This window comes from Rhincodon typus, chromosome 15 (genome assembly GCF_021869965.1).
Source record: "Rhincodon typus isolate 14 chromosome 15, sRhiTyp1.1, whole genome shotgun sequence".
NCBI classification, from domain to species: domain Eukaryota; kingdom Metazoa; phylum Chordata; class Chondrichthyes; order Orectolobiformes; family Rhincodontidae; genus Rhincodon; species Rhincodon typus.
In genome coordinates, this window is record NC_063346.1 from 43,996,076 (window position 1) to 44,013,206 (window position 17,131).

The 17,131-nt window shown below is 39.1% G+C and overlaps 1 protein-coding gene across 2 annotated transcripts in view; it reads left to right on the forward strand.

The window, feature by feature from the left end:
* nfatc3a (nuclear factor of activated T cells 3a) overlaps positions 1-17,131 on the forward strand; it is a 151,867-nt gene that overhangs the window by 74,543 nt on the left and 60,193 nt on the right. For both annotated transcript variants that reach the window (XM_048605614.1, XM_048605615.1), the window contains 3 exons: positions 96-236; positions 12,471-12,526; positions 13,448-13,574. In XM_048605614.1, the coding sequence (XP_048461571.1) occupies positions 96-236; positions 12,471-12,526; positions 13,448-13,574 (324 nt within the window). The remainder of the gene's footprint in view (positions 1-95; positions 237-12,470; positions 12,527-13,447; positions 13,575-17,131) is intronic.

Here is a 17,131-nt window from a genome sequence, read left to right on the forward strand (position 1 = left end):
CCATTTATATGACCCTTAACACATTGCATGAAATTGATGATACAGCATATGTTATTTGTTAAGTCTTTTTGGTAATCCCAGTTTGATTAATACAGCCCAGCGATCGGCTCAGGAACTTCCTCAGATTGAAAAGTACAGTACCAATTCGTGCTCGGTCAGTGGTGGAGAAGAAATGATCGTTAACGGCTTCAACTTTCTTCCGGAGTCTAAGATTGTCTTCCTTGAAAAGGGCCCAGGTATGGAATTATGGAATTGACTGCAGTGAATATCATTTTAAGCTGTAAATATTTATAATTATGTTTATTTACAGGACAAAGTGAATTCACTTCGATTTGATTTGTTGTCACATATACTGGAGTACAGTGAAAAGTTTTGTTTTGTTTTGCACACAGTACAGCCAGATCATAACATGTAAGGACGTAGCGTTAGACAGAGAGACCTACATGGTTACGGCTGCACAGGAGGTGCACAAAAGCAAGATCCGCATTAGATTTGAAATTAGAGAGGTATATTCGGCAGTCTAGTGACAGCAGGGAAAAGCTGTTCTTGAACCTGTTGGTATTTGTGTTCAAGCTTCTGTATCTTTTACCTGATGTCAGAGGTTGGAAGTGTGTATTTCAGTTCGGAGGGGTATTCTCCTTAAATGCAACTTCACTTGCGTGCTAATCTCGTGTTATTTTTATAATCCTTCATTTGGTTAACATCATACCAGATTGGAAAATTGAACAGTAAATTCTAGGGCATTTTATCTAGCAATATCTTGACTGCTGCATTTCTGTGACTACTTTTTTTCATTTTCGTCACTATTGGATTATAGCAAACTTGGTGTTAGACTTGACACAGGGCTGAATTTACAATGATGTATTCATGACATTGTTAAGTGTAAAATGGCATCATGGTCAGCACAGTCAAGGTGGGCCAAAGGGCCTGTTCGTATACTGTACTGTTCTGTATTCTATGTTCCTCTGGTGCCTCAACTCCTTTGAAGTAGCTATACTCATTTAATTTTTTTTTATTGTATAGGATGTGCGTGTGGCTTACTGGGCCAGCAGTTGTTGCCTATACCTAATTGCTCTTGAACTAAGTGGTTTGCTAGGCCATTTCAGAAGGCAGTTAAGAATCATCCACATTGTTAAGAGTAGAGAGCCACATGTGGGCCAGACTAAGTAAGGATGGCAGATTTCCTTCCATAAAGGACTTAGTGAACCACATGGGTATTTATGACAATCTATATTGGTTACATAGTTGCTGTTAGACCAGCTTTCAATTCCGGATTTTCATTGGATTCAAATTTCACCATCTACCATGGCAAGATTTGAGCCCATGTCCCCAGAGCATTAGTCTTGAAACTGCTTAGGTATGTTCTGATAAGAGAAAGCAGGACAAATCTAACCTGGCCAATTACCACCCTATCAATCTGTTGTCAATCATCAGAGTCATGAAAGAAGTCATCAACAGTGTTGTCAAGCAGCACTTGTTTAGCGCGGTAACCAACTCTTTGATGTTCCATTGGGTTTTGTCAGGGCCACTCAGCCCTTGACCTCATTACAGCCTTTATCCAAACATGGACAAAAGAGCTGAATTCCAGAGTTGAGATAAGATGACTGTTCTTGAAATCAAGCCAGCATTTGACTCTGTATGTTCATGGAATTCAAGCAAAACAGGAGTCAGTAGGAATCTGAGGATAACTCTCTGCTGATTGGAGTCATACCTAGCACAAGGGAAAATGGTTGTGGTTGTTGAAGGTTCATCATCTCAGCCACAAGGACGTCACTGCAGCAGTTCCTCAAGATGTATCCTAGGCCCAATCCTCTTCTGATGCTTAATCAATGATCTTGTCTCCATCGTAAGGTCAGAAATGAAGAGATTTTCTGATGATTGCGCAATGTTTAGCACCATTTGCAATTCCTCAGATACTGAGATACTCCATGTCCATATGCAGCAAGACCTGGACAACATTCAGGCCCAGACTGATTAGTAACCAGCAACGTGTGCGCTAAACAGGTGAATAGGCAATGATCGGTGACAAATGAAAATTCAATCCGATGACATTCAATGAGAATACTATCATTGAATCCCTCACTGTCAACATCCAGGGGACTACCATTGATCAAAAACTGAACTGGACCAGGCGTAAAAAAACTGACTGCACGATTGGGTGCAAAGCTAGGAATTTTGAGGCGAATAACTCACCTCCTCTTTCCCCAAGGCCATTACAAGGCACAAACCAGGAGTATGATTGAATATCCCCCACTCGCTCATATCACATTGGGCAAGTGGGAAATATTTCCGATTCTGGAGAGAGACTTTAGGCCGAACAGTCAAACAGCCAACCGACAGTGTAGTATTTCTCAGTAACTAAAATAATTCTTCTAATGGATGAATTCTGTGATGTTCATGTATTTTTGTAAAAGTAATGGCTTTGGAACGTGTTTCATTGGTAGAACATTAAAGCCAGATTTTGATTATTTGTCTCAACTGCCAATCAGAGTAGCAGCTCCCTTGCTGGTCATCACATTCAGGTCCCTCCAGCCCTTTTTGTTAACATGGTACTATTGTAATCCTCTGAATTCCAGGCTAGAGATTGTAGGTTGAGCTGATTGGCAAGTAACTGAGTCAGATTGTTTGTGTGTGGGTGTGTACAAATTAAAGTAACTGATGAATAATTGGGAATAAAGAAACAGTATTGGGTTAATGACCTTCCAACCCAATGTTAAGAAACTAATTGGGGAGCAGGCTGTTTTAGATCAACGTATATTGAGACAGAGTTAATTTGTTATCTTATAGTTAATGCCTGCTTTGTTGCTTGGTTATCTCTTTACCACGTACCATAAAAAACTCCATGGTGTCCCTATCTTCTTTGAACCAAGAGTCCTGGGTTTAAGTACCATCTGTTCTGTAGGTGTATCTGAACAGGATGATTAAAAAGATCTACTCGTCAAAGCCTACTTGTGCACCTATTTCTGTGTTCCTAAAATGTATTCCTGTTATCTTTCTAATTTACTCATGAAATGCCTGTATTCCTGGCTGCCCAGCATTTATTGTCCATCCCTAGTTGCCCTTGAGAAGGTGGTGGTGAGCTTCCTTCTTGTTCCACTGCAGACCCTGTGCAGTAGGTAGATGCACAAGAAGGAATTCAGGATTTTGACCCAGTGATAGTGAAGGAACAATGACATATTTCCAAGTAAGGATGGTAAATAGTTTGGAAGGGAACAAGTGTTCCCATGTATCTGCTGCCCTTGTGCTTCTAGATGGAAGTGGTCGTGGGCTTAGAAGGTGCCATCTCAGGATCTTTGGAGAATTTCTGCATTGCATCTTTTAGATAGTACACACTGTTGCTACTGTGTGTGGGTGATGGATGGTTGAATGTGATCCCAGTCAAGCGGGCTGCTTTGTTGTGGATGGTGTCGAGATTCTTGCGTTTTGTTGAAGCTGCACTCAACCAGGTAGGTGGGGAGTTTTCCACCACACTTCTGACTTGTGCCTTGTAGATGGTTGACAGGCTTTAGGGGGTCAGGAGGTGATTTACTTGCTGCAGGATTTCTAGCCTCTGACCTATTTATTTTGCCCCTTTTGGTCACACGTGATTGACTGTTGTAAATATTATGAACAAGTTTGTTTTATTTGTTCATGGAATGTGGACATCTCTGGCTAGGCCAGCATTTATCTCCCATTCCTAATTGGCCAGAGAGCAGTTAATAATCAACTGCGTTGCTGAGAGTCTGAAGTCACATTTAGTCCAGACCCATAAGGATGGCAGATTTCCTTCTGTAAAGAACATAGCTCACAAGCACCATGTCTGACTGAACGATTTAAAGATAAATGTATTCCGGGATTTCCTCATTGATTTAGAGATCTTAGAATATGCGGAGAATATTTGGGGAAAAAAAAACAGATCAAGGAAGAGGTAATAACTTTGCTGTTTACACCTAGCTGCATAGATATTATAATAGGATTTGGCACATTCAAAAATCTAGAATATGTGGCGGAGAAAGATCAGTGGCAGTTTGATTTTTTTTTTTCATCTGGAGAATTTACTGAAATACCAAATACTTAAATACCCTTCAAACAAGCCATTAAATTGATTGTTCTCAAATTGAAGTTATTTATTCCCAGATGATAAGGCTCTTGTGGCACAGTTATAGTGTCCCTATCACTAAACAGAATGTTTGTGTTCAAGTCCCACTCGCCCTGGAGCAGTGTCATAACTTGTCCAAAGAGGTGGTTGAAAAGTAGTCTATATCTGATAGATATTCTGGTCTTAACCAGATGAGCTATTTTAAATAGCAGATTAACAACTTGTGGCGATGCAGGGTAAAGCATTCCTGATATCGTAAAACAGCACACTATTTGATTATTGGGCATTGTGTTGAATCTAAATCGTTTTGGCGAAATGTCAGTTTTGTCAAGTTTCATAGAATTTTTCTCTATACAAGGCCACGCAAAGTCCCTCAGTAAATCTAAGCAAACTTGCCTTTTTAGTTACTGACCCTGCTCGTAAGAAGCGCCTCGTGCAATTCTTGCTCTACCCTACTGCTTGTGGTTCCCGGAATAGGTCGCCACTGCCAGGATATCCCGGGATTGACCAGCAATCTGGCATCTGCGCCACGTTTCAAAGGCAGTTGTACACCCAGACTTTTAGGCCAGATTTTTCCTGCTAGATTCCTGACATTTGGTCTGTCTGCTACATCCAGCTTCCCCAGTTCCATTCCAAGAAGAAAATAGCTCATGATAGGGTGGAAGAGGTCAAGGCAGGTGATAGACTGTCTGACATTCATTTCTTTACCCCTTATGTGGAGAACATCCTGACTCTGATGACCCTGTGCAACTGACTGACCATTTCCAAGTCCCTGGACAGGTATAGTTAGCTGGCCTTAATTTACTGGGTTCAGAACTCCTGACCAAAAAGACTCTATACCTTGACTGTGGACTGCTGACAACCATAATATGCTTCTTGGCTTTGTGTCTACACTGAATGGCACAGTAAGGTAGTATTTCAGTGATTCTGGCTAAAAGGCAAAGCAGGCAAGGAAGCTATGAGTATCCACATAGGTTCAGAGTGACCGAGTACTGTGCGAGCCTGTGGCCTGGAGAGGCAACATGGGCGACTCCGTGAGCTAGTTGTGTGTACCTGAGCATGCAGTGTCTTTGAAGCGCGTTATAATGATAGTTGCTAGTGCAGGCCAAGGTGCAGCATTGAAGTACAGAAGCATACTGTAAATGGTTTGGGAGATGTGTCATAAGGTTTCTTAGAGGCTGGCATATATTGAATACCAGTGGCTATGAGCAAGGAGTGCGTGTGACCGGCGCCCATTGAAAATAGTCTGAGAGGCTCGTGCCTGGTGTCCAACTTAGAGGAACTTCGAGCAAGTGGCAACCTGAAGTCACCAGATACCCACTCTGATTTCCATGTCAAGAATTCTTGATGCCTAATCAAGAATACCAAGGAACTGTGGATGCTGGAAATCAGAAACAGAACAGTTCTGAAGAAGGGTCACAGGACTTGAAAAGTGAACTCTGATTTCTCTCCACAGATGCTGCCAGAACTAGTGAATTTTCCCAGGAATTTTTGGTTTTGAATCTCGATGCCCATCTTCTTTGGCGTGTTTAGAAAGATGGAAAGCTGAATTTTAATGAAGCATTTGACAAGCTATTATCCTCCTTTAATTGGCAACTCATCAATGTCTTAGTTCACTGCTTGCCAAGTGCATAAAGGATGCAGCATTTCCTCCTGACATTGAGAAAGATCTCATTGAACTACTCTCACGTCTCTGCCAGTAATCTCGCCATAGACCAGGTTGCTTATACCTTCTATAAAATTCCACTTTCTGAATTCCATTTAGCTACCTTGGGAGGCACTTTAACTGCAGTCTTCATGTCACATCTTTCAAAGATAACATATTTAGAATTTTGCAGCACACTTCAAAAGTGTCATGTCACAAGGTATCACAGTTCTGAAACATCACTGACTTGCAATGCAGAAATTCAAAATTGGCTCATATAATCTCTGATCTGTGTGTTGTCAGTCTGATAAACTAAATGTGAGCCAATTAAATGCTTTGAAGTGCCAATGAGGCAGGAAAATCTTGCAGAAAAAAAAACAATTCTTTTTTTGAAGTTGCTCTTCATGAATTAGCAAGTACAACATACTAGTAAGATTCACATTTGACACAATTTTTTCGAACATCAGTACTTTCCATCACACAAGTGAGTGTCCACAACTTGAACTAACAAAACAAATTTTGCAAATAGTCACTAACACCGTCCTTTGTTTTTGTTACGTAATGTTCGAAATGGTGCAGAAAATTTCCCTACATAACCTCCTTTATCTAGAGTTTGTTGAAAATTTCACATGTGCTTATGTGGTGAGGTTTCCAGCTACTGTGGGCAGGTTTTGGCTCCTTATATCGAGGTAAAAAATCAAAGGACTTAAAGTTCTAAATTTGTCTCTCTGAAACCACAATCACTAAAATATATTGTGACACTAAATTGAAAACTTAAAAATGCCAACTAAATTGCAAGTGGTGGGGAAAGGCAAAATCTGTATTTTTCCCACCCTTCAACACTTAGTCACTGAAAAGTCATTAATTGAAAATATCATTAGCCTAGTTATGTTTGGGAAATGTTTAATATTATAGTATTGCTGAGGGTTTTTTTTGCAAATGAGTTTTGGAAGGATTGTTAATGAGATACTCTAATGCTGAGTTTGGACACAAACTGGAATCGGTCAGATCCTATTAATGAAGGAACCAGAAGCTTTCAAAAAAAAAAACAACCCTGCTTTGACAATTTGTAAAATGTAATTAGTTAAAAACATTCAGCTGTTTGGAAGACATTCCAATGAGGCTAAAATTGAGAGTAAAAAATACAATTTACTTTATCTATAAAGGAAATGAATTTGAAAATGTGAGAGACTTAGATAACACTAGTATGAATTTCCTTGCAGCAAAGTAGAGCATGCAAGCTGAGGATAATTTGATGTTTGATTCTGGTTTCAGTTTTTTTTTGCACAATAACCTAATTTGATGTGATATGTGAAGCAGTAACGAAATTAGTGCTGAGCTACTGATGTCTTCAGTTTTGCTTTAAGAACCTCTTTAAAACCCAACTCTTGTTCTAACCTGTTGATTATCTGCCCCAGTATCTCCTTATTTTGTTCGGTGTCAAACTTATGTTTTATAGCACTCCTCTGAAGCTCTCTGGGGTACTTTGTTACTTTAAGGGTGCTATATAAATGTATGTCTGTCTCTACTGATGTTGTGCCCTATTGTGCAATAGCTATTAACCATTGGTCACCATGTATCTTTCCCATTTTAACACAGTGAGGTAAGAAGAGGAAGACCCCAAAACTAACTACCTCATACAGTATGGGAACTGTACCCATGCCATTGATGTTGCTCTAACCCACTGAACTAACAGGCCCCCATAAATTCTTGCAGTTATAGTATACTTGTTTATTTGCCAAAATATTTAATGTAGTTAACTAATTATAACAATTGCATTGATTACATTGGTCCACTCCCTCCAATACCAATGCTTGGTAGCAGCGGTGTGTACTGTCTACAAGATAGCACTGCAGAAATTCACCAAAGATCCTCAGATAGCACCTTCCAAACCTGCGAACACTTCCATCTACAAGGACAAGGGCACACCACCATCTGCAAGTTCCCCTCAAAGCCACTCACCATCCTGACTTGGAAATATATTGCCATTCCTTCACTGTGACTGAGTCAAAATCCTGGAATTCCGTCCCTAATGGCATTGTGGGTCAGCTTACAGCAGGTGGACTGCAGCAGTTCACGAAGGCAGCTCACTACCACCTTCTCAAGGACAACGAGGAATGGGCAATAAACACTGACCAGCCAGAGACGCCCGCTCCCACAAATGAATTTTTAAAAAGTTACATTGGATGTTGGTTTTAAAGATGTTTTAAAAATTGACAATTTTGGCAAGAAGTTCATTTCTTTTTACAGAACAATTATACATATAATTTAATATTTTTATCCTGCCTAAGCAAAAATTATTCCAGAGTTTAGTATTAAAACTTGACTCATTTTCTGTGTCAGTAAGCAGGATTCAAGCTTGTAGGAAGTGTGGTGCTGTCAGCGCTGATCAGTTTGAAGCTAATTTTCATTATATAGTCATAATTGCATCAGAAAGACCAAGTGAAAATCAATGTGGATATCATTTTCCTTTTCTGATGATATGTTTTAATCATTGTTACTATGGTGCTGACAAGATTCTTCAATTAGTTATTTTAGCATAGGATTTTGTAGAAGGAGTAACCATCTTTCACACCTTTCAAGCCTGTATGCCATTCAATAAGATCATAGCTGATCAGGTTGTAGCCTCAACTGCATTTTCCTGCCTGCCTGTCATTACCCTTGACTATCTCAGCTATTAAAAATCTATCTAAATTGGCCTTGATTGAATTCAATGACCCAGGCTCCACTGTTGGCTAGGGAAGAGAATTTCACAGACGACCCTGTGAGAGGAAAAGAACAATCCTCAACTTCATCTTAAAAGCTTGACGTCTTATTCTTAGACTGTGTCTCAAGTCTGGCCAATCCTACAGGGGGAAGCATATTTTTAGATTCCAACCTGTCAAACCCCTTCAGGATCTTGAATGTTTCAATAAGATCACCTCTCATTTTTCTAAACTGCAATGTGCAAAGGCCCAATCCATTCACTTTTTCTCACAAAGTAAGCCCTTCATCCTGGGAATGATCTGCTTCTATCGCCATTGTATCCTTTTTCAAATAGGGAAATCAAAAATTGTACAGTGTTCCAGATGTGTTCTCAAAACCCTACACACCTGGAGGAGAATTTCCCTACTTTAAATTCCATTCACCTACAATAAATACCAACATTATTTGCCTTCTGGATCATTTGCTGTACTCAAAACTGTGGTTTGTGATTCATGTACCAGGACTCCTGGACACTTTATTTCCGAGTTCTGCAATCTCCATTTAAGTTGCATACTACTCGTCTGTTCTCCACGTCAAAGTGGGCAAGTTCACATTTTCCCTCATTATACTCCCTTCTGCCAGAATTTTGCCCACTCATTTGCTCTCTTTTATATCCCATGGAAGATTCTTTTGCCTTATTTTGACCACTTCTTGTCTTTTTTCAGTGTCATCGGCAAATTTAGCTATCATAAATTCAATGCCACATCCACACAATTGCTATAGGTTATCAATAGTTTAAGGTCCAACATTGGTCCCTGTAACACCCCAGTAATTGGAGTGTGCCAACCCAAAAAGACCCATCTATCTGTACTCTGTGTTGCCAGTTAGCTAACCAATACTACTACTCCGTACTGCACCATTTTTTATTTTGTGTTACCTTTGATGAGGCACCTTGTCAAATGCCTTTGGAAATCTAAGTATGCTGCATACACCGGCTCCCTTTTAACCAAATAAAAACCGAAAGAACTGCGGATGCTGTAAATCAGGAACAAAAACGAAGTTGCTGGCAAAGCTCAGCTGGTCTGGCAGCATCTGTGAAGGGCAAAACAGAGTTAACGTTTCGGGTCTGGTGACCCTTCCCCAGAGCTCAGAACAATTCCGAGGAAGGGTCACCGGACCAGAAACATTAACACTGTTTTTTCCTTCACAGATGCTGCCAGACCTGCTGAGCTTTTCTAGCAACTTCGTTTTTGCTCCCTTTTAATCACCTTTCCTGTTATTTCCTCAAAAAGATCTAATAAGTTAGTTAAACGTGAGACGCTTTTCACAAAACCGTATTGACTCTGCCTGATAGCGTAGTTATTTTCCATGTAAGTGCTACAACTTCCTTAAAATGAATTCTAGCAATTTCCTCATGACCAATGTTAGGCTAACTGGCCTACAGTTTCCTGCTCTCGGTCTTCCATTTTTCTTGAATAATGATAGTACATCAGCTATTTTTCAATTTTCTGGGAATCTAAGGAACTTTGGAATTTTTAAACAATTTATGGAGAAGATTATTTAGCTGCATAATATAGAAAAGACAATTAGCATGTTGTTTGAAACAATGAATAATGATAGTTACAGGTAGTGAATAAATTCGTATGAACTGTTTCTGACAATGGAATATATTTGTAGACCGCATGAAATGATGTACAATTGGATGAAGGATAGACTATGGTGGAACTGTACAGAAAGAGAGAGCAGGGACATTTAAGGGTAATATGGAGCTAGATGCCTCATATTTCGAGTGGACCCCTACAGGTTCTACAGGAAGGATTTATAGACTAAATTCAACTGGTCAAATGAGCTGATAATTAGGAATGACACTGAATTTAGTGAGGTGGCTGATGACTACAAAATGGTACAAAATTCAAGTGAAATTTATGGACAAGGATAGAGGAAATTACACACAAACCGCACATAGGTAGCAAAGAAAATGAGTGATCAAAGAGTTAAGCATTATAATAAAAGAAGTGAAGCAATTTTCAGAGGTTCAAGCCTCATAATGTTCAATCGTTGGAGCAACGATCAACAAAGCAAAACAAATTGTGAACTGTACAACTAAAATATTGGAAAACAAATTGGAAAAAAAAAAATTCAAATTGTGCTATTTCGGACCACACTCCTTTGTAAAATTTGCTTGATCAAAACGCAAGGAAATCATTTAAGCTATGAAAACAATTCAGAGAAAAATTGTGTTGATCCTGAGTATCAGATTACTGAGTCATGCCAAAAGACTGGAGGAACGTGGGTCAAGATAATAATTGGCATGACAAAGGTAAATCTACAATATTTAATTCATATGGTACTGTTATAACAGGACAAAGAACATATGTATACGACAAATTCAGGCATGATTTCAGAAAGCTCATCACTGTGTGATCAACATATGGATTGAGCGTCTGTGTAGGTAAAATTCCTGCAGATATATAACAATTCAATGCTATGATATGACTCCTAGTGTTTTTCTCAATGGGTAAGCTACAGTTGGTTGCATGATTTTCATTATCTTGTAAAGCAAAGGGCTTGCACCCTTGCGTTCACTTGTTTCTTTAGGAAACACTGGAAAATATGAAAAATTAGTACTTTAAATGTGTTTTTATTTCCCATCTGGCTTGTATAGGAACTGATTTCTTCGTGTCTGTGGAATGAAATCCAAATTTTCTACATCGTAGTATGTATTGCAAGAAACAGTGGGAGTAACAACAAACAAAATATTGAACTTTGTTTATTTGCATTGGATTTTTACTTTTTTTTTAATGATCTGCTATCAGACATGGGCATCATTGACAAAGCTAACCTTTGTTGTTCATTCTTATTTGTCACAACTGAGTGGCTTGATAAGCCACTTCAGATGGCACTTTACAGTCAATCATGTTGCTCTGGGTCTGGACATGTATATAGGCCAGGCCCAGGTAAGGATGGCTGATTTCCTTACTAGATGACATTTCTGAACCAGTTGAGTTTTTATGATAATTGATAGCTTGTGATGACCATTACTGGGACTAGCTATCAGTTCCAGATTTAGTGATACATATTGAGAAACATCTTGAGGATCTCTCCTTGAGGGAAATATACAAACTGCAATTCTTTTCAAAATTAACTTATTTATTACTTGGAGCACTTTTCAACTTTCAACCTACATCACTCGTTGAGGTAAAATTCACTGGATGACCTGGAACAGTATTATGATGTACTTTTTAACACTCATATGATCAATGAACTTTGCTAGCTTGGAAACATTTTGTAACTGTAAACTAAGGAATCATTTTTTTGGTTTCCTTTGTCCATACTGCAGACACAGGCTGAACTGTCCATGTTACCCTCTGCTCTAAATTTACAGTTAGTTCAGCCCCAAAAATGATGCATTTGATGTATTATTAACATTTCCAAGCTGGCTAAACCAGACTATTGTAAATACAAACAAAATGCTATATGTAGATTGTACTTTAAAGGCAACACATTATTATAAAGGAAGTGTTATTTTGATTTAAACTATCTGTTAGAAAACATGAATTATGTTTGCTGTTGTGATTTCACTCTGACTTTCTATGGTATTGATTCATACAAACCAGAAGACTCCCATTTTGATCCCATGGCCCATTCTGTGGGCACTGGCTGAAATCCCAGGCTTCTATCCATGTTAATTACCCCCTGCATGAGTTATGTGAGCCAGTAATTTTGATCCAAAACTGTCTCAGTTAAGGGCTCATTGTTCTAAATTTGGAAGCTTTTGGATTTCAAACTATGCTGTGGACTTGAATAAATAATTTTGCTGATAACCAGTGCAGTAATTGGGGATTGTTCCATTGTCTGTTGACAGCCCATGAGGTGATTGCTGACTTTTGTGTAGCTTAAAGTGTTTAAAATGTGGAATCTTATGGTTTTATTCTGTTAGTAAGTAACTGTACTTTCAAATTTTGGTGCCTTTGATCAAAAGGTTGCTGCCCCCAAACGAACTAAACCAATTTTGGAATTGTAACAAAATAAATTCTCAGATTATTTTGATGTGTTTCACAGATGGGCGCCCTCAATGGGAGGTAGAAGGAAAAATTGTCAGGGAGAAGTCTCAAGGGGTAAGATCATTTTTTTTTTGATGTTATTCAGTATGGTAAGATTTATACTGCCTTGTATATTTTGAGTGATTACATATCAATGTTTGGATGAATGTTTAAACAAAATCGTAAGTAACCTTTTCAGAATTTCTTCCAAATAATATTGAACTGCCTGAACTGTGAAGATGAAAAGCAGTCTTCAACTATTTTCCCTGTTATCCGTGTTGACTTGAGCAATGAAAATTTTTTTGTTTGCATGCAAGACTTTTCTTGTAATTCTATTAATTATCTTATAGGCAAAGGGAATGAAACTCCATTTTAAAGTTGTCTTTCTTTTCAATAGGTTTGAGTAGAAGAAGATTCATTTTGAAAAATTTATTGCTTTTGTTGCTTTAAGTGGCTTTGGAGAATTTTACAAATCCACACATCACTCCTTGATCAGAGTTTTTGGTTTGCAAATAAGTCATATTCTTAGTATTTTACCTCATGCATTAAAATAGGCTAAAGTCCTCAAAAAAGTTAACCTGGCCTGATATTAGAAGTTGTGGTCTTGTGCCAATGATAATGCTACTGCATGCTTGAGCTCAGCCAAATTCTATCATGCTGCCATTATTTAATTATTTTTTGATTAGAAATTTTTGTTTGAGTATTTTGAAACCTAATCTTTGGATTCTAATTATATTTTTAAATTTAAACCATTTAAGTATTTTACAGATGTTTTGTTGTTTTAAAACCACAAGTTCATTTTTCATCTCCCCAGTATCTCCTCAGTCCATTCTTCATTTTACTGAGGAGTGAACTGTAATTGTAGTTTGTTACTGGTATTGCTGTTCAAAATTCAAAAGCCACCTTGATGACGAGCATCAACATTTATATTTTTAAACTTTAAACAGTAGAAGGCAAACTGTGCGTGAATTTAATTTTGAAGTTATCTTGTTTCAGGTTAATCTTGTTGTTGAAGTCCCTCCATACCACAACAAAAGTGTTACGTCTGCAGTTCAAGTTCAGTTTTATGTTTGCAATGGCAAGAGAAAAAGAAGTCAGTCCCAGCGCTTTACTTACTTACCAGGTAAATAATTTCATTTAGTTGGTTCTATTTTGACTACAAAAGATGGGCAATTGTATTTTCTGTTCAATAAAATTACATATTTCTTATAAAAAATGACCAACATTTGATTGTATTGCCATTTGAAAACTGTTTGTTGGCTTCAAATAGGCAAGGTTCTAAGAAATGGACCCACAATACATGGTTAACTTAGAAGTTAAAATACAATATTAAACTCAAAAGTAAAGACACATAATTGTAAAAAGGTGGCAGGTCAGAAGATTGGACAGAATGTGAAAACAAAAGCAAAGAATTATTAAAAGATTAAAAAGGAGAAAGAATTAGAGTAGAACAGAAAATTAGCCAAAAATATAAAAGCAGATAGGAAAAATTTATTTAGATACTCAAAAATAAGTTGGTTAACAAAATAAGTGTTGGTACTCTAGAAACTCTGGGGAATTAGTAAGAGAGAATAAAAAGATGGCAGGTGAATTGAACAGAGATTTTGTGTCCCTCTTCAATAGAAAGGATATGACTAACATTCCAGAATAGATTCAGGAATTGAAGGGGAAGGAGGAGCTGAAGAAAATTGCAATTGCCAGGGAAATAGCACGGAGTACATTGTTGGAACTGCAAGATAACAAATCCACAGGTCAAAGCCATAGAGTTATACAACAATGAAACAGATCCTTCAGTCCAACTTGTCCACACTGATCAGATAATCTGAACTCATGATGGGTTTCATCCCAGGATCTTCAGAGAAGTGGTTAGTGAAATAGTTGATGTATTTAAACATTGTTTACTTGGACTTTAATAAAGCCTTTGACAAGGTAGACTAATTAGTAAAATTAGATCACATGGGATTCAGGGCAAGCTTGCCAATTGGATATAAAATTGGCTTAATGGCATGAGACAAACAGATGGGGGAGGGTTGTTTTTCCGACTGGAGGCCTGTGACCAGCGGTGTTCCACAGAGATCAATATTTGGTCCACTTTTGTTTATTATTTATATAATAGATTTAGATGAGAATATAGAAGACCAGTTTAGTAAATTTGTGGATACCACCAATTTTGGTGGTATACTGGACAGTGAAAAAGGTTATCTACGATGTCAAAGAGATATCGATCACTTGGGTTAATGGGTTGAAGAGTGGCTGATGGAGTTTAATTTGGATAAATGTCTAATTACGTTTAGGTAAAACAAACAAGGGCAGGACTTGCACAATTAAAAGTAGGGCCTTGAGTAGTGTTGTAGGACAGTGAGACCTAGGGTTTCAGGTATATAATTCTTTGAAGTTTGCGTCACATGTAGATAGGGTAGTTAAGAAGGCGTCTAGCATGTGTGCCTTCATTGCTCAGACCTTTGAGTTTAGGAGTTGGGATGTTGCGTTGAGGTTGTTCAAGACATTGGTGAGACCTCTTCTGGGGGATTGTGTCCAGTTCTAGTGACCCTGTTATAGGAAGTGTATTAAGCTGGAGAGGGTTCAGAAGAGATTTACTAAGATGTTGCCAAGAATGGAGGGTTTGAATTATAAAGAGTATTTGACAGGCTGGGACTTCTTTCACTGGAGCATAGGAGGTTGAAGGATGGCCTTATGAAATCATGCGGGATATAGATAGGATTAATGGCAACTGTCTTTTCCCTAGTGTGAGGGAGTTCAAGATTAAGGGGCATATTTTTAATGTGAGAGGAGAAGGATTTAAAAAAAGACAGGAGGGGCAATTCTTCTAACAGAGTGGTTTACGTGGGGAAAGAATTTCCAGAGGAGGTGGTGGATATGGGCACAGTTACAACATTTAAAAGACATTTAGGTAAGTACATCAGTCAGAAATCTTTGTAGCGATATGGGCCGTGTGCAGGCAGGTGGGACAAGTTTAGTTTGGGATTATGTTCGGCATGGACTGGTTGAATCAAAGTTCCTGTTTCTTGCTGTCTGACTCTGACTCTGACTCTGACTCTGACTCTAACCGATCATGGTATTTGGGGTAATATATTGGCATGGATAGAAGATTGGAGCAGAAAGTAGTAATGAATGGGTATTTTTCAAGCTGGCAAGATGTCATGAGTGGTATGTCATAGAGTTCGATGCTGGGGCCTTAAATCTTACAATTTACATAAATGATTTGAAGGGACCAAAGGTATGGCAGCTAAAGGTGCCTCACCACCCACTTCACCTTTAACGGCCAAATATATGAACAGATCAATGGGACACCCATAGGACCACCCATCTCCGGACTAAGAGCCGAAGCGGTGATGCAGGGACTGGAAAGTACGGCCCTTCCGCTAATCCAACCAAAACTATGGATACATTACCTGGACGACACCTTTGTCATTATTAAACGGACCAAACTGGAGGAGACACATGAACTAATAAACAACCCCCTCACCAGAATCCGATTCACCAGAGAAGAGGAGAAGAACAAACAGCTCCCATTCCTGGACGTCATGGTAGAGCGCAAGACAAATGGAGAATTCTTAACGAAGGTACACAGGAAAGCCACACACTAATCAAGTACTGAATTTCAACAGCAGCCACCCTAACACACACAAACGAAGCTGCGTGAAAACATTATTTAAATGGACAACAACACACTGCAGCAGCACAGAGCTACGCCGAGAAGAAGAAGAATACCTCTTCCTGGTGTTCAAGGACAATGGATATCCGAAAAACTGGGTCAGAAGATGCCTACTAAACGAACGACACCAGGAAGACACTACATGCCCCAACACACTCATCACTCTACCTTACATCTCTCTCTCTCTCTCACACACACTCACTCTCTCTCTCTCTCTCTCTCTCTCTCTCTCTCTCACACACTCACACACAGACACACACACACACACACACACACACACACACACACACACACACACACACACACACACCGGGACCGACCACAAGACTCCTACGACCACTGGGCATCAGAGTAGCACACAAACCCACATTAACCCTTAGACAACTGCTCACCCGAACCAAAGACCCACTACCCACTATGCACAGGACCAATGTCACATACAAGATTCCCTACAGAGACTGTGACAAACAGGAAGGAAATTAACAACAAGGGTACACGAACATCAATTGGCTACAAAAAGACACAACCAATACTCATTCATCTCTATCCATATGGAAAAGGAGAACCACCAATTCGACTGGGACAAGCAAAGCAGAGACAAGCACGGGAATTCCTAGAAGCGTGGTACTCCACGAAGAAAGCCATCAACAAACACACAGAGCTCAACCCCATATACACTCCACTGCGAAGGAAAACCCACAGTGAGGTAATCCAGCTCAACGGACTCGAGAGTTTAAATAACAGGTGGGAAAACACAACGATGCTTCATTGGAGGCTGCACTGATGATTTTACCCAGCATGGTAACGAAACGTATGCAAAACAATGAACCAGCTCAGCGAGTCAACCAACTACAAATTTGCTGATGGCACAAAGATGGGTAGAAAAGTGAGTTGTGAGTGGGACATAAGGAGCCTACAAATTGATATAGAGATAGTAGGAACTGCAGATGCTGGAGAATCCAAGATAACAAGGTGCAGGGCTGGATGAACACAGCAGGCCAAGC